This window comes from Astyanax mexicanus, chromosome 7, assembly GCF_023375975.1.
Source record: "Astyanax mexicanus isolate ESR-SI-001 chromosome 7, AstMex3_surface, whole genome shotgun sequence".
Taxonomy (NCBI): Eukaryota; Metazoa; Chordata; class Actinopteri; order Characiformes; family Acestrorhamphidae; genus Astyanax; species Astyanax mexicanus.
Genome location: NC_064414.1, coordinates 34,327,492 through 34,346,664, shown reverse-complemented (window position 1 = coordinate 34,346,664; position 19,173 = coordinate 34,327,492). Strand labels below are relative to the sequence as shown.

Below are 19,173 nucleotides of genomic sequence, written 5' to 3'. Positions count from 1 at the left end.
CCCAGCAGTTAAAAAATTGCATGAAATGCATGTTAATAAAATCCATACTCACCAGTGGAATTTATTTACATAAAATCACATATAAACACATATTTAATAAAGGGTATGAGAAGAAAATGTACAAACTTACATCAAAATAGATTATATCCAATATTGTTGAGTAACATTTCATATTTACTTATATGTAGCTTATTTTACACAGTCACAACAGATATTTGTACAAATATATAAAAAGTGAATGCATACATATAAACAAATCAAGACATTTTGATAACAAAACCAAATATACGTAACTTACTCTTTTAAACATCTAGGACCTGTAAATATTTACAAATATTTACATAGTAATAATGTAATAGTGAAAAACATCAAATAAGTCACTACAAATAAATTACCTGTAAACCAGCACATCATTGTACATTGTTTGGCATTGTGAAGATTCATCAAAAGGTTCCAATATTAAGATCTAAGGTACTTAGATATATAAATCTCAAAAAATAACAAATCATATATTTTTTGTTTGGAAATTCATATTTGTTCTGGAAATAAAGTGGAAATTGTGAAGGGTTGTCATTTCTGAAAAAAGAGGTTCTTCGTAGCATCAACAAGGGTGATGATTCAAAAAAACCCATTTTCAGCACTATAAAGAATCCTTATTTGCTGAGACTGTAGCTTGTAGTTTGGGGTTTTAGTTACCATAAGCCATAAGAAGGCGTTACATGGGAAAAACAGGCTTACTGGCCTAGCGTGAGCAAGTGCCTGGGTCACAGTGCCTTCTCAGGCTCCACCTGCTGCCCTGGATCAAGATGGAAAGACTTAGAAAACATGCAGTAAGTAGATTGCATGCTTGGCTGCTTGGCAGTGACACAGGAGTGCAATCCCGCCGGTTGGAGTCGTGTCTTCAAGCTCAGAAGTTGAGCAAAGCTTGCTCAGGTGATTTGTGACCAGATAATCAGCAGAGTTTGCACGTGTCTTAAACTCGGCTGGACGTCCAGTCTAATGCGAGCACATACAAACGTAGATCAAACACAGACACACAAGTATTAAAGCACTAGTATCGGTTTGTCATCCTCTTCTGTTCCAGTCTTAGTTTGAGTTCAGAGACCAGTGCTGTGTTAATGGGGTTCTCTTGTTTATGTTTGCAAGGCCTCCGATTTGATTTAGAAGCTACAGCAGCAGAAACAGTTGGTACTGCCCATGATCTATCCCCAGGTCTGGAATAGCCAGGCAGTGGAGGAGGCATGGGGGCTCTGGGAGGTGTTGGAGGAGACCACCGGGAACCAACGCTGTTGTTATTACAGTTGATGTTCTCTGCTGTTGGAACGTCAGTTTCTTTCATCATGAAATTTTCTCCATTGTTCTGTGGTTTGAAGGGGTTCTGGAAGTTCCACTGCTTGCGATGTTTGGCTCTCCTCCTTATAATACGTCGGGAAGGCAAGATCTTGTTGGACTTTTTGTTTCGCAAGAACAAGACTGTAGATATCAAGACTGTGACAGTAACCATGACCATAATGACACCAGCGAACAAGCCTAGGATTTGCATGGGATTTTCTCTACTTTGCATAAACAAATAGGCAAAAGGTCCCCTGAGTTGAGTCTGTAAAAGAGCACAAAGATAAATCAAGTCTATGGGACTGAAAGGATAGACATCATAGGCTGCAGTGGAGAACTAGACATGTGACATGTGACATAGTGGTGTTAAAAAAACACAATCAGTGTCTGATATACAGAAGGGGCAGCTCACAGAGGAAATGAGATCAGTGAGCTGCCTTTATGTATATTGGCAGGTCAGTGTGTTTTTTATGTGATAGCTGGTTTATAGTGATGATTGAATGTTGAATGTAACTGAAATAGATGATAACACAAAGCATAGTTTTAGATTAAGACAAGATCAGAAGGGTTAAAATGACACCCAGAATAGAGACAGTGCAGTCTCACAACCTCAGACTTGATTGAAGATTTTTATGTTAATTCATTCTTAGTAAAATCTGTTTTTGACAATTTTGTAAAAATTGTGCTCCGGATTTTGTACTCTTTTACAGACTGTATCATGTATCACAACAATATAATGTAAAGAGTAATAAATGTGAAAGATTATGAAAGATTTTTGCTTATAATGTAAATTTACGACTAAACAAAACTGCACAGTTCTGAAAGTGTGTATCATGGTCAGGGCTTCTTTATAATCTTTCTGATCTTGCCCTGTGGGTGGACCTGGGACTTTTTCACAGATTTACAGTACATAATGGTAGATATGAAAATTGTCAGTGAGACGGTGAAGAGAACAGTGCTGAAACATATGTTGAAAACAGTCCAGGGTCGGGTTCTTAGGCTCAAGAAGTAAGAAAACATTCTGGATTTGATCTGCAAGGACAATACAATAACAAAAACATAAATAGTAGCAATTTTATAATTTTATTTTGGTCTGTTTATCATGAAAAAATGTCTTAAGTCTGTGTAAAAGGTACAAATTTTGCATGACAGCAACACTATACATTTCTGTGATGAATTATACACTGGCATGCCTAAACTCATGAGATAGTGAGATGAAGTGTTACCTCAGTTTGAAGGTTTTAAATCTTGGGAGTGAGTCAAAACACTGTCCAGCATGCTCCCGGTATTGTGATGTGAATTATCAGAGTTTAATTTAACATTCCTCGATACACAGTGTCGTCTGTGTCATTAGAAGCATTACCATTCACAGTGGACAGAGCAGAAGGTGGTAATGATCATGATCAGCAGTGTCTGGCTAGAATTGTCAAAAATCACATCCACCTTCAGTGAAGGAGGCCCCACACGCCTGTCCTGCAACTCAGTGCAGCATTATTTGGCTTGTGTGAGACATGGCAAAAGTCACATAATACAATACTAGTTCCTGTCCCATGATATTTGGCATGTCAGTGTATAATTCTTAATTATGCTGGATGACTAAATGTAGGCTAGAATTAGCTACATTAGCTAGCAGTTTGTCCCACATAGCTTGTTTTAACATGGTAAACGAGCAGACTACAGTCTGATGTACTCACCTTTGAATGGCAAAAGAGCTAGTGCTGCTACAGCAGAGGTAGCTGGGGATAGCACCAGGCTATAGGCCGATAATACTCATAATACCTCTGAACTACAAAAGAGCTACCGCTTAGGGTGGTTGGCGGCTAATGCTAATACTGCTGTAGAACTAAACTGAAACTTCTGTATAGCACTATACTTTAGCGGAGTTGCTTTACTGCTCCTGTTAACCTGACTGGTAAAATTCATACATACGGCGCAACAGATCATAAGGCGCACTGACGCTTTTTGGGAAAATTAAAGGATAAGTGCGCCTTATAGTGCGAAAAATACGGGACTTCAAATTCTGAACTTGAATAATAATAGGATCTGGTAGTTGTAATACACAAGTGCTATAAACCTAATGTTAATGACCTTATTCCTATTAGATATCTGGAAATAATAATAAAAAAAAAATGTATTTGATTCACAACTTACCGCTTCTGTGATGTCAATCTTGACGATAGTGGTGGTACTGAAAGATGGAGAGCCTCTGTCTCTTGCCTGGACCACAACAGACCAGGTACAATCTCTCTGATTAGTGATGTTCTGCACAATGTCCATAGACTTGATGTAGGACTTCAGTTTAATCTCTCCCGTCTGTGCATTGATGTCAAATATGTTGTCTGGTTCTGTCTTCATGATGGAGTATTCAATAACGTTGTTGGGTTCTTCCGCATCATCATCTACTGCCTAAACAACATTAGCAAGAATAAAAAAATTGTATGTATTTTATAAAAACTCCTGTGCTAAAAACGTATCATTCAAAACCATGAAATAAAAAAAGTAAAACAAAGTAAAGTCTCTGACCTCTATTTTCACAGGAGCACCAATAATCATGGTCTTCTCTAGGGAATCATTACTAAACTCGGGTGGGTGGTCATTGAGGTCTAACACAGTGACAAAAACTTCAGCGAGGCTGTATTTCCCCTCTGTGTCCTCAGCCTTCACATAGAAGTTGTACTTGGATTTGACTTCAGCGTCGAGGCTGGCCCATGGCTGGGTGTAGATGATCCCTGAATCCGACTGGATGAGAAACCTGCAGGAGCGCAGAGGACAGGAAATGAGCACACAGGGGAATTTGGATTACACTCTGAGTACAATGGGTTCTGTGCTACAGCTTTTCCCAAAAAACAAAAACAAAGACTCAACTAGTGTTCATAATTCCAAGACAGTCACTGTGTAAAATCACTGTGAAACACTGTGGTTTATATATCTAATAATAATTCAGTAATTACATTATTAGTAGTAATTGACACAATCTTCTTTCTGAGTCTATCTGTAACAATTTCATTCTTAAGTATATATTTTGTATACAGTGTTGGCTGTCAATTGTCACAACTGTTCAGTTCTATTGTCTTCTAGTGTCTTCTTGAACCTAAATGTCACACTGCAGGGAAGTGGAACTCTTATATAAATATGGAAACAGTCTATTTCCTCCCTACATCCCATTAGCAGATTAGCTTAGACAGAAGCAAAGGCACATGTTACGAAGGGACAATACAGTAGTTTGACTTCTGACTAAACTGACTGTAAAATGCATAGAAACATGAAATATTTGGAATCAGTCCTTGCAAAAAGGCATTAATGTTGACTGGCCAAAAAAAGTCACACACTCTAATATCTCGTTGGACTACCTTTAGCTTTGATTGCTGCACACATTCACTGTGGCATTGTTTTGATAAGCTTCATTAATGTCTCAAGATTTATTTCGATCCAGTGATGCATTAATTTTTCACCAAAATCTTGCAGCATTGATGATGGTAGAATCTGATGCTGCACAAAGCCTTCTCCAGCACATCCCAAAGATTCTCAATGAGGTTAAGGTCTGGACTCTGTGGTGAATAATCCATGTGTGAAAATGATGATCTCATGCTCCCTGAATCACTCTTTCACAATTCCAGCCCCATGACTCCTGACATTGCCATCTTGGAATATGTCCGTGCCATCAGGGAATAAAAAATCCATTGATGGAATAACCTGGTCTATATTCAGTATATTCAGGTAGTCAGCTGACCTCATTCTTTCAGCACATACTGTTACTGAACCCAGACCTGACAAACTGCAGCAACACCAGATCATTTGCTAAGTTAAATTCAGGTGGTGACTTTTTGTATGTTTACTATTTTTTAATATACACTATAATAAAACTCAATCAAATCTGATGTTATGCCCAGGCCTATTAATATAACAATGCTAAAAATAAAATAAATAATACTCAGCAGTTCTAATGTTTATTTAGGAAAAATGCTGAATTTTAAATAAAGTAAAATTCACCAGGGTTATATTACACACTTTGGATTTATATTACTCTGCATACTTTCAGCTTTCTTGCCCAAATGGAGGTCTGGATACATTTATTGGATGATTATTACATCTTAAGAGGGAACATGTGCATTGTTGGGTCAAACAGTGGACAGACTGAAACTGCACAACACAGAAAACTCATTGTTCCTGCTATTTTTAGACTTAGTATGAAAGTTAATAAAACAAGACTGAATTCTATCAAGCTTAGCAAGGCCTGTTACATAAACCTTCTGTTTTTAGAACCAAAACAGTCTTGCAATAATATGAAACAAAGTTTCTTGAATTCCCTGTAGTCTGATTACATTTCTTTTGTTGAACCCTATGAAATAACACCTTACTCACTGCCCCTGATTCAGTGTTATGATATATTAGAATTTATATTGAGAAAAATGCATGGGGTGCTTTTCATAATTTTGCACCATAAAGATACATAGGTGTAGGTTCTAGTGTTCTAGAATGTGTGCAGTGGGGCAGAGGGACATTGAAACACTGATATATGGCTATTAGGAACAAAGCTACTCACAGGTCTGATCCTGAGCCATAGATGGAGTATTTGACGACACCCCAGAGACCAGAGTCTGGATCTGTTGCCTTCAGAGAGCATAGAAAACATCAATCAAATGTCGAGCGAGATTTTTTTTATTCAAAATTTAATACAAGAGTCAGTCATAAACTCATGGTATGACAACAAAGATTAAAAAAACATTATAATGAAATGTATTATGTGCTAATCAGACTACACAAGCGTAGTGGCCAGGGATCCCTGTGGCCGGTGATGAGCAGTAGCCGTTCATTTAGCTGATTGAAGTGGATTGGGAGGCTGGATAACCTCTGCTACATCACGTCTCGCTCACTCTCTCTCTCTTTCTCACACACACACACAAAACTCTCTAACTCTCTATTCTCTATCCACTGATGAAGGGCAGACTAAAACAGACTTGAACACTGGCTTTTCACCTCTACACAGGGCTACCGGTATATTAGATATTTAATTATAAACACTCTGAAAAACACCTGATTATGTTCCAGAATTAGTTTTATTCAGTTACAGTAGATTTTCTTTAATATTTTCAAACAAAGCAATTCAATGACAGAATTTTTAAATCTAAGACTAATTTACAGAATGAGAAGAACATGGTATAATTCTGATAAAAAGCGGTTTGAAATCATGCAGTTGACGTCAGCACAGTCATAAAAAGTGGTCGGTAAAATCATATGACCAAGCCGCCTGGAATTATTATGATGTGTTAAGCACAAAAGTCAAATCTGGGGTTTTGCTGTTACACAACAGAATGAAAATGATAACCATCTGGCAGCTTACCTCCGTTTAGACCATTTAGCTAGCACTAGAGTTCTTGGCATCATTTTACATTCTTATCCCCCCTCTCAACATTTGATGTTTAGAGCATCAGAAACTGTAGTTTTCAAAATAGACTTTTAGTTTATGTGAGACAGACACACGTACGTACATCATTTGTTTCATAATCATTCATTTCTAGAAGCTATGCAGAGGAACATAGGTTATACTCACAGTCACTGACACAACATTAGAGCCACCAGGCGAGTTCTCTGGGATCCGTGCAATGTAGAAATCAGAGGTGAACTTCGGAGCATTGTCATTAGTGTCAAGCAGGTTTATCACTATATCGGCAGTGGCACTGAATCTCTCAGGAGTGTCAATCTCCACTGCAAGCAGCTGGAAAAAAACAGAGATGAACATTATTCTCTTTCATTTAATCTTTATTAATTCCAATTTGATCAATGTTGATAATACACAAAAAATTGTAAAGAGATAAACAAAGAAGAAAAAGGGCATTGCTGCCATAACCAATATAATATATACATACTGTATTAAGATTGTAATAAATTAAAATATTTAAATAAAAATATTCAATATTTTCACACAAAACCTTTTTATTATATATATATATATATATATATATATATATATATATATATATATATATATATATATATATTATAAGATATTAAGGTGCCTATATACATTTAACTGAAATATAAAAATATATTTTGACTATATTATCAATGAACATTTATTGGTCTAATTTCATACATAAGGCGCACCGGATTAAGGCGCATTTTAAGCGACAATAGTAAAAAACAAGGGTGCTGCCATGTTGTTAATCTACACAGATTTCTCTCCGGAGAATGAATAAAGCTTTTTTCGGTTTCTTACAGTAAGCTTAGATTTTAGCGCAATATTTTAGCACGGTTAGCAGCAGCGCTAGCCACAGTTAGCAAGTAAATGTCACCAGACAGCGCTACACTGAAGAACCATAAGTGTTCTGGTAACCCATTGTGCAATTAGCTAGAAGTTCATCCCATGTCGCTTGTTTTAACACAGTAAACGCACAGACTACATTCCAATATTATTACCTAAGAACAGTGAAAGCTAGCACTTAGCACAGTTAGCGGCTAATGCTAATACTGCTCCAGTCTCTGAGCTAGAGAAACCTTGTTGAAACTCCTGCATAACGCTGTACTTCAGTGGAGTGGCTGTACTGCTCCATACAACCTGACTGGTAGAATTCATATGTAAGGCGCACCCGATTATAAGGTGCACTGACGATTTTTAGGAAATTGAAAGGAGTTTATTTGTGTTTCCATTGCTAAGGAGTTATCATTACATGCAAACATTACTTAATACAGTGTAGGCAGCAATAGTGCCTTTAAAATGTAGTAAAACCCTTTCTTATTTTTAGAATTTTTAATGTTTTATTTAAGGATACTTCACTTATATTGTTTGTGAAAATAGAATTGAGTAAGACCCTGTTTAAACCTGATCACTCTATACATCTTAAGTATCGGGATTATATTTGTATATTCAAGACACGTAAAAATGCAAGTGTAAACACACCCAAGACACGTTGAAAGCAGATACAATCCCAATAACTCATACCACTTTAAAAGGTGGTTTGAAATGAATTTGAGACCCGTTAGAGAAGTGAAAATGCATCCAACAACGAAAACCCCTCCCAATGTAATCAAAACACCAATTATCATTGCTAAGCAACAATCTAATTTGAATATTCCATCCCACACAGCAACTGGATTTGGTGAGTGAATTTGACTACCCAGTGTACACACATGTAGCTAAAATCTAATCAGGGTATAATTTAGATCCTAGTAAAATAAAGTGACCAGGTGTAAACAGGGTCCAAAATGAATGTCTTACCTTAAATATCAGAGTCTGAGATTTCTCATAGTCAATAGCAGCAGAGTCCTCTACTAATATGGTGACTTGAGCTTCATTAAGGACCGTCTGTGGGACCACTTTCAACATTCTTCCAGGGCCCACCAGCCTCAGATTAAACTTTGCATTTGCTCCCTGTTGGAAAACACACACATAAACAGACTATAATTATACTTTAATTATTTAATTTCATATTTTACAAGAATGAATACAAAAGAGCATCCATAAAGCAAATCAAATCAGTCTCTATTTTAAAAATAAATGTACTGATCTCCATGTTGATGACACTAGTATTAGGGACAGTGTTCACTCAGATGAACCTGATTTCATAATATTCTTTTTATAGTGTTTATTGTATAATGAGTTCTGCAATTGCAGAGGAGAAAATGCTGGAAAGAGGAACAACATTGCATAATATGACAAAAGCTTAAAGGGGCACAACTGCTTGTTTTGGCTGATTCTGCCCATTTACATAACAATAAAAATATCAGTTTCATTATGAGAGATCATTTTTCCCAAAGAAATAAAAAAAAATGGCAGTGATGCACTAATGGCTATTTTTATCATCCAATTAGGCTGAATAACAGTGGATAGACTACGACAGCCTGCTATCATATTTAACCACCGTACAGGCCATTTAGATTTAGAACGTTTAGATAACATTCACTCATCATTATTAATCTTAATTTTGTGTCTAGAATGTGCTTAATATTTAATACTTGAATGCTTTAAATATTGGTTAAGGAGCCCACCTGGTCTGAATCATTGACAGTGATTTTCAGGCCCCTCAGTATCTCTCCTTCTGGAGGATGCTCATACATGGTCATCTCAAACACGTTCCGTGGGCCGTCCTCTCCATAAAATGTAGGGGGGTGGTTATTCAGGTCCACTACTCGAATGGTTACAGTGGTGACAGAAGAGTCCATGAGATCTCCTTCAGAATTCACTTCTGAAGCCTGACAGCACGGAAATATAATATTCAAAAATCTTTTAAATGCGCATTTTAAATAACTTAAATATGAAATGTTCCCAGACTGAAGAAAACAATATACACAATAAATCAAAAGTACAGAGTTAAACAAAAAAATACACAATACTTATTAGAATTCAGTTTACCTTAATAAGTTGAGATTAAGCCTAGTTAAAGACTATATCTTTATTAAATAGGAAAATAAATCTCCATTCTAAATGCTGTATAATCCAAGACTAGGTTTAGTCTCTGTCTTTGGGCCCTATTTATGTGATCTATAGCGCACAGATCAATTGCGGTCTTTGGTATTGTGCCGGCACCAAAAATACTCCTTGTGTGGCTCAAAACGTCATTCCCTTTAAGAGGCAGGTGCGCTCTGACTTTGACACGGTTATATCTAAACAGCGTGATGCTTTGTGCATCTCAGGAAAGGATATTGACCTGCATGTTCACACTGTGAAGGTACACCAGAAGCTTACTGAAGGGAACAGCGATGTTATTTTATTTATGTTATTTTATGTTATTGTTATTGATTGATTCTGGCATATTCTGCATTGCAACTGGTTTAATCTTCATACAAAAAAGGAGTTCAGCTAATTTAACTAATGAATATATCTTTCTGCTGCTTTATCTGTGCTATAACCAATGTAATGTAGAGTCAATATGTTCATTGTAAAGTATTAGTTGTGATAAAGGGGGGATACATTTTAATTGATCCTTTTAAAACATATATGTAATCTTCAAAATTCAGTAAATCTAACCTTGACTTTGATATTAAATATTTCCCTTCTCAAATGGGCTGGATAATCAAGAAGAGTGATGCATCCACTTGTTTTGTTGATGGCAAATACATCATCAGCTCCTATGAAAACATAAGAATGGAGCATGTTGAGACATTGCTTATAAGAAGAAATAAAACAAGTACAAATAAATATACACCAACCCTGGCGGATTTCAATTGCAGCTTTTATAAAAGAAAGATGTGTAAGTGGATTAAACTGAGAATTTGTACCTACCATTTTGAATAGAATAAACAATTAGATTAGGATTTTCCATATCTCCATCTTTAGCAAAAACAGTGAATATTTCAGACCCCTAAAGAACCAAAAAAAATAAATCAGATACAATCGTTATGAGCTATACAAATATTAGAGTTTTGTTGTTCTAACAGTAATCAAGGTGTCTGAAAGGTTTTGATAATTAGATAATCAGTTCAATTGTGTTAATATTGAGAAAAACTAATCATTTAGAGAACCTAAAGAATAGGTTTAAATTAATACACAGTAGATGTAAATAAGCTACACTTTCCTTAAGACATTCTGGTTTTCCACAACCTGGGTAAATAAGAAGACTGTAAAACTCACAGGTGAAGAAACTTCATAAACATAGCCAAAGTAAGGTGTTCCCACAAAGATGGGAGGAGTGTCCTGACTGTCAATCACATTGATTGTTAAGGTTGCAGAGGATGACATCACCTGGACTCTCCCATTATGATTTCCACCTCCATCCTTGAAATAACAACAGAAACAATTAACAGTTCACTATTTCAGTCATAATGTTATGTATGTAAAATATTCCAACATTGTAGCACCAAATAAACTGATTGGTTGGTTATTGCACTGGAACTGTAAATATGACAGCTTGCACATATGACAATTGAATATTGCAAGATGATCATTTTTTTTTCTACATAGGACATATATTCCTTCCTCTGTAGAGAGCATGTGGAAAGTGAGTGCATTAAGGGGAATTAAGATAAGCTTAGTCTTAATACAAATATCACAAAAATAACAAACAAACAAACAAATGACTTAACAAAAAATATATAATGTCTATCCCACCTTTGCCACCACAGTGATGAAATGCGTCCTGGACCTCTCATAGTCCAGGTTCTGACCCGGTTTTATCCTCAGCACTCCACTATGGCGGTCAATAGCAAACTTGCTGTTTGGGTTATTGCTCTAAAGAGGAGATCAAAAAGGCAATGTTTTACAAGCTTAAATGTACATCTGAAGCAAACACTAATGTAATGCTGGACAAAAAATGTTTGTAATTTACTCTTAGAGCAGTATCACAAACAGTCATCACTGGGTTCTTCACAGCAAGCGATTCATATTTATGTCAGCTGATGGTCAGACAATATGTCATGATGGGGTGGGTAAAAGCTCATCAGTCCAGATGTGCTGCAGCTGCAGTGTCTCTCGTGTCCTTGTGCACTGAGGACAACCTAGCATCGCTGCCACCCCGGCACAGCAAAGCTGCTAGCTAAGCCCCTAGTACCTGACGCAAATGTAATTGTAATTTAATCCCAAACAGAGCAACTGCACAGTATGCCGGACTGCACATTTCAGTCCAGCATCAGATGTGCTGATAGAGTGGTATTATTTTTTTTTTATTGCAGCCAGATTAACCTTGCGATCCTCCGTTTTTACAAGGGCTTTCTATTAAAGGTTCTGAAGGAGGAAAAGGAAATGCTGATTTGTCACACGCATGCACTTAGATGAGGCTGTGTAAGGGGTTGTGAGAGGTTGCAGTCTGTTACCTGAAGGAAATAGGTGACAGATCCACCTGAGCCTGTATCTTTATCAACAGCATGCACTTTGTAGATGCTGCTCCCTGAAGCTGTGCTCTGTGTATTGAACAGACATATGAAAAATGTTACCTTACTGTGTTAAAAATAGTTTTCAACTAGGGGTGTAAAAAAATAAAGATATATTGAAGAATTACAGTTTAGTACACACGCACTGTATAGTTATTAATAGATTTAAACTGGGCTTTAAATTCTGGAAAAGACTGGATTTTAGCTGGTTTTCTCTGTAATAGTTATTGACAGGCTGGGGGTTGGTTAGATAGAATAAGTGTTGCTGTTTTTATTATATGTGAATCGTTTCTTTACGTTATTCTGAACCAGCATTATAAGGCCTAGCTGCAGTGATTGAAGCATGCTAGCCACGATGCTAACTGTTTTTCTGCACTGATAGGTACTGACTGAGTGTTGATGAGCCCTGTGTTAATTTAGGAGTATCCAAATAAATCCCACAATGCTGATTTTAGTTGATTTTTAGAAAAATGGAGAATGGTAAAATATTTGCTGCTCTGTGTCTTTTCACTTCTGTGTGTTTGAATGTGGCCCCAGTTAATAAGAAGGGGTGGGAGGAAATGTGAAAAGAAATATACCAATTTCATCCCATGGTATACCATGAAACCAGTTACCACTGCAACCCTAGTTAAGAGTACGTATTTTTTACTGTAAGGTATACTGTACATACTGTAGTATCAGTAGAAGGTTCTAGTTCTTACCTCTGGCACATCCACAATGGAGGGCATGTTCTGGAACACTGGTTGCTCATCATTAGCATCCATGACAAACACTCGTACCTTTTCAACAACCTATAAAACATATAAAACAACAATGTTAAAAAGGATGCACACTTGGATGACAGCAGCAGACATAATGCCATAGGTCTCAGTAATCACTCACTTTATTAAGGCCATCTGAAATACTGACAAGGACCTCAATCTCATCCTGTGCCTGTGAAGCAAAGATGGAAAAAATTCAGTTGGAAACACTGAAAGGGTGAAAATACACAGCTGTATTTGTGATATTTAATGACATTTTAAAGCTTACCTCTCTGTTAAGTTCTTCTACCAGAGTTACCACTCCAGATTTGGGATCAACTCGAAAATATTCTTTAGATCCCGGATCAAAGGCCAAGCCATATCTTACAGGTTGGCCTTCTGGATCCGTTCCATTTAGAATATATATCTGTGTTCCTAAAACACAGGAAATAGGATTTATCAACAACCACAAAAAACACACCATAAATAACTACAGATAAATATATATATTTATTCATATGTATGAACCACTTTTTACAGTGTACATCTGCTGGACAGTACATTTTAATACTATTTACTGTCAGCCAGAGAACACATCACCAAGTGACATCAGGTAGGTTAATTCTCCTAATGAGCTGCAAATGTGAGCACGAGCACAGATGTTTCTTCAATCTGTAGTGCTCCTACATAACAACAAACAACGTTAAACCATTGGTCATATGAAGTCTTTTCTGACAATTAAAAAGCAATATTTAGCATTTATGAGTCGCTTGTGTCAGTTTTTTTAAAGATATTCACAAAATAGAATATGTTTTATGAAGTAAGTGACATTGTTCTATTATCACTGTATCACTTTAAAGGATAATTCCAAAGTAATTTCAGCATTTTTAATGCAAAGACTTAAATAAGAACACTACACATACAATAATGTAATAATGTGATAATTGGGGAATATTAGACATATTCTGTCTAATGAGCTCATGTATGAAAATATTTGCTTTTAAATATGGTTACTAAGCATACAATATCCATACTGTGTTTTATTATATCTTTCATTTTGGTTTAATTTTTTTTTGTCTTTACGTTAATACAACAATCTATGTATAATACTTGTCAGAATACTGATATAAACTACATAAATACTCAATACTCAATCTGCTTTTTACATACAGCTCAGGAAAAAAATAGGAGACCATTTAAAAATGATGAGATTTTTTTTACTTTATCAAACTGAAAACCTCTGGAATATAATCAAGAGGAAGATGGATGATCACAAGCCATCAAACCAAGCTGAACTGCTTGAATTTTTGCATCAGGAGTGGCAAAAGTTATCCAAAAGCAGTGTGTAAGACTGGTGGAGGAGAGCATGCCAAGATGCATGAAAACTGTGATTAAAAACCAGGTTTATTCCACCAAATATTGATTTATGAACTCTTTATGAAAAACTTTATGAATATGAACGCATTATTTGAGATCAGCCATTTCTCATTTTCTGCAAATAAATGCTCTGAATGACAAAATTTGTATTTGGAATTTGGGAGAAATGTTGTCTGTTGTTTATAGAATAAAACTCCAATGTTAAATTTACTCAAACATGAAAACATGAACATGAAACCACATGAAAGTGGTCTTAATTTTTCCAGAGCTGTATGTTATTCAGTAGCCGAGCAGCTCACTTACCCTTTGGTGTGTCTTCTGAAAGACTGAACAGGGCTAAATTACCATTGTTACTGTTGGGTCCATTGTCATAAAAATATGGGGCATAATCACTCTGTGCTGTGGAAACATAAATGACATAAATGTAATTTAGATACACATATCATATAAAATGTAAATCATATAAATCATATCATATTAAATGTAAAATATACAATTTTGCCCTATGATTAGAATCATTGTCATTTTAAACATTGTTTAAACAAATGAATCAGAAAAATGTTAAATAAATCTTAATGCAGTCTATAGAGTTAAATTCAGCATCTTATACTGACAATACTGAGCCCTCTTCTCTATCCACTTACTTGGGATTAATACTGCTTTTACGTCACACCCACACAGAAATAAACACTGATTTAAAATATTCATCTACAAAACATTCCCCTCAGAATTGCAAATCATAAGAGGAATTCATATTTAAAGGTTTGCTAGTTGAATATCAATATTATTCTATTAGAAATGTACTAGATATGGGTACTCACTTGCTACTGTTCAAGCAGGTAAACAGATAATGCAATTACAGAGGAAAAACAAATAGATACAGAATAAGCACTATAAAACATTACAGTACTTCAGAGAAATAAGATTTAAGTTTAGTTGTTCCAGATTTAAGACTCTCAGACACATTTTCAACACTTACATATTCCAAACAGGAAAATCTAACTGAAATACTTACCAAAGCAGACATGCACTAAGAAACAAAGCGGTGAAAAAAGTATTCCATTATCAATATTCATCCTAAAAAGCCAATAAAAAAATATATAGGCCAAGGAAAGCACTAGTAGCAGGAGCTAAGCGAGTGTTCCTCTGAAGGTGTTTATTGTGAACTGAAAGAAGCTAAAGCAGACTCTAAGAGGCTAATCCAATGACAGGTCTTAGCCTGGGAACATTTTTAGACCCTTCACTGCCTCTCTACCACTCACATCAGCTAATGCACCCTCTACAGGGGTTTCTGAGCTGCCCTTTACATATAACACATGTTTAATCCATATAAGGATTACATTTTTGTTATAAATGTAGATATGCAAATATGAAGGAAGGTAATTTAATTTGTGAAATATTAAACAACAGAATGTATAGATGACACTGATTAAAACCAAACTATTTAGAAAATTAGAACATCAATACAAATAGAAAAAACTTCAACTCACTTCTTATATAGACAAGAATTCCCACCCACTGTACTTTATTATAGAGAATCAAAGAAACATAAAAGAGAAAATATGTGTCATAAGTTTACAAGTACAAATACCCCATAATCTTAAATAATAACTTAATAAAGACAGTGTACACTATACATTGCCAAAAGTCATGGGACAGCAGTATGTATATTATTAGAAATGTGTTAACTCAGTGGACAGCTTAGGAACACCCACACGTGAATTGTAAGTTGTGAGGTGTTATCCTGTGATTGAGGTTAAACACTAGCCTGAGAGCTCATGGAAAGCAATGTTAATTATCAGAGTTTAAATAAGGCCTGATTGTCTTTGGCAGACGGACTGAACCTTCCATTTCCAAAGTTAAGCTAAGTTTAGCATTTGACAACTTTTGGCATGCCAGTGTATGTCCAAATGTTTGGAGACGCACAGTAATTAATGCATTTACCTACTTTAAGTTGCACACAATGCTGACACAGATGTGCAAATGGAAACTCAGCGCCTAATACCTTTCTATGTGTTGGCAAGCTTTTAGATGAAACTAAAAATATGGGAAAAAAACTCTGGTATATACTCACCTCTGAACAGCAAAAATGCTAGTGCTTAGTGCAGTTAGCAGCTAATGCTAACAGTTAATATACAGTATATTCAGCTAATACAGTTCAATATACTCTGTTCTAAATGACGAAAGAGCTAGCGCTTAGCGGCTAATGCTGCTCCAGCAGTGCACACCTCTGAATAGGTACTCACCTCTAATCAGCAAAAGAGCTAGTGCTACTGGGCCAACCCCCATTCTGTACTAGAGGGAGCTGTTGCCTCTAGAGAAGAATGTGGGATGAAGTCAATAAAAAAGAGGATATTACATTATTTTATTTCTTACTACTGGGTCTATCCACTCATTTAGGTCAGTGTCTCTCAGGGTCAAGGATACCCCCTTAACAAAGTGTTTAAGAAAAGCAATACTCTTAATCTGTTTCTTTGTCAATCCAATTTGCAGACAGAGAAGAACTCTCAGGTAAGTTATATAACGCTTCTCCTCCTTAACCATCAGTATTACCAAAATATAACAGCCTTCTCTGCATACTTAGCATGATTACAGCCCACAAAATAAGATCAGAACATAACTTTTTACATATTGCATTTTATCACATTTTGGTGTTAACACGATTTTTGGATTATTACAAATCTGTACCCAATTCTTGAAGTAATAAAGTAATGATTAAATACACTATATTGACAAAAGTCTCCGCTTGCTTGCCTTGCGTTTGGACGCAGCTGTTCGGCCACGGAAACCCCATTCCATAAAGGTCTCTTCACATTGTTCTTGAGCTAATCTGAAGGCCACATGAAGTTTGGAGGTCTGTAGTGATTGACTCTGCAGAAAGCTCTATGTGTCACAGCATCTTCTGACTTCAATCAGTATGTGGTTTATGTGGTCTACCACTTTGCAGCTTGGATGCATTCATTCCCAGTCACTTCCACTTTGTTATATTGTTTTTTTAGTTACCATCGTATAGTGTGTGTGTGAGTTGCTCACCCTATCCCCTTTAATGAGTGAGTTCAGTTTCTTCTGTTGGGTGGGTTTCTGCTTTTCCCTGCATACTGATATAATTTTCAATACATGCTAAAATATACCTGATTACCTGTTTTTTCTCCCATGCACCAATAAAAAATGCACCAGTTAAAAATATCAATATCAATATCAATATCAGTTATTACAGTGACATCTGAATGTTTGGGCACTCCTGAGCAGAATTTCATGAGAAACAATTACTTCTCTTTTACCCCTAAATTATCTCACACTATGTTCCACATGTTAAGCATGTTTTGTGTACTATGTTTGTTTTGTACAATTCTGTGAGTAAAAAAAAAAAAAAAAAAAAAAAAAACAGGAAAAGGGCGATTTGGCAGCCCAAGGGTTTTGAGCTCTCAGATTGTATTAGTAATTAGCTTGTTATGGCTATGGCTTGTTCATAATAATTGGTAGGAAAGTTCAGCTAAGTCAAACTTTAAAGCTTCATCAAACCTCATCCCAACAATCAGCAGCCATGGGCTCCTCTAAGCAGCTGCCTCACACTCAAAATAATTCTACCTAGCACCTTGTAAATTAAATAATCTTGATGTTCAAAGCAGGAGTAGGCTATAAGAAGGTCATAAATCGCTTTTATGTAGTCGTTTCCTCAGTTAATATTGTACATTTTGTTGCGCATAACACAGATTGAGACCTCTTTTCCTCAGACAATCAAAAAGCAGTTTAGACCTATCCACTTCACTGGGAGGAAAGAATCAGCACACTGATGACACAGTTAAGTATGGCCGCACTCTAGCCAAGAAGGCGAAGTAAGAGTTCATTTTAGCTAACTGTATCTGATTAAGAAAATTTTTGTTCATTATTTTAAGACTTTATTTTACTTTTTATGGATTTATTGTGAAATAATAAGCATTTATATATTTTTCCATCACTTGAAGAAATTTGAGACTGAGAGGGTTAAAAAAAGGACCAGGAATGGTATATTATATAAGGTTGAGGTCTGGAAGACCTAGAAAAGGTTCAGATATAACTTCTTAAAGGATTGCTAGAAAGGGAAATCAAGCCTCCCATTTGACCCCAAAAGACCTACAGGGTGATTAAGCACACTGTCGAGAAGGGGGGGATGTGCACTATTCAATTGTGCAGTGACCGCAGGAAAAATATGACATCCATAACGGATCCTCAATAATAAAATCTTTCCTGCCTGCAAATTCTGGTAGCAACTATCTGTAAAAGAATAGGAAGATGTAAAGAGGATGACTATAATAAGTATAATATTCCTAAACACACTGTAATTTAAAATCCAGAGTAAACTACCACAATAGAAACAAGCTAATGGTTTTGTCATGCCAACACATTCCTTGGCCCTCACCTAAACATCATAAAAATATGCAGACAGACCTCAAAAGCAATGCACATGCGAGCATCCCACAGACCAAGCCGTCTTGTGCAGAGACCAATGGGTGGAAATCATTAAGAAGCACATATTTTAATACATGCATAGCATACCAGTTGCATTCTGTTTACTTTGTAAACCAAATGTTATTTATTTCAGAACTTGGGGTTATGTTTTTTCATAAATGGACTTATTCACAAGCAGCTATGCAAATGAAAAAAAGGCACACCTGCCAATTTACCTCAATCAACATTTGTGACTGTAGCTCTGCTTTCAGGTTTAATTTGCGTGGAGCAGGCAGATGGCAGGCAAGCAGATTAACCCAGTGTAATCCTTCATCATCTCGCAGTGCTCAGGGCCAGTCTACTGGGACAAATAAACCAGAGGCAACTCACCATTTACAGCGAGGACGAGACTCAGAAAAGCAAATCAAATTCAAAGCATATTTCTTACTTCAGTAATACCCCTATGAACTTGCACTGACTGTCATAGTGACAA

At 36.1% G+C, this 19,173-nt stretch overlaps 1 protein-coding gene across 3 annotated transcripts; it reads right to left on the bottom strand.

Moving 5' to 3' along the window:
* Positions 1 to 38: 38 nt before the first annotated feature.
* Positions 39 to 15,442, bottom strand: cdhr1a (cadherin-related family member 1a). 3 transcript variants are annotated; one of them, XM_022684751.2, is made up of 17 exons: positions 15,268 to 15,442; positions 14,556 to 14,651; positions 13,165 to 13,310; positions 13,018 to 13,068; positions 12,837 to 12,926; positions 12,079 to 12,165; positions 11,378 to 11,497; positions 10,901 to 11,044; positions 10,553 to 10,631; positions 10,298 to 10,398; positions 9,319 to 9,522; positions 8,549 to 8,701; positions 6,884 to 7,048; positions 5,876 to 5,943; positions 3,856 to 4,084; positions 3,484 to 3,738; positions 40 to 1,597 (listed from the first exon to the last, which is right to left on the bottom strand). In XM_022684751.2, the coding sequence occupies exons 1-17, from the start codon at positions 15,326 to 15,328 to the stop codon at positions 1,052 to 1,054; spliced, it is 2,595 nt and encodes an 864-aa protein (XP_022540472.2). In that variant the 5' UTR covers positions 15,329 to 15,442; the 3' UTR covers positions 40 to 1,051. The 3 variants fall into 3 exon arrangements, with proteins under 3 accessions (XP_049337666.1, XP_022540472.2, XP_049337667.1); XM_049481710.1 differs by lacking the exon at positions 40 to 1,597 and adding an exon at positions 2,160 to 2,364; XM_049481709.1 differs by lacking the exon at positions 12,079 to 12,165 and having other exon boundaries at positions 39 to 1,597.
* Positions 15,443 to 19,173: the final 3,731 nt, after the last annotated feature.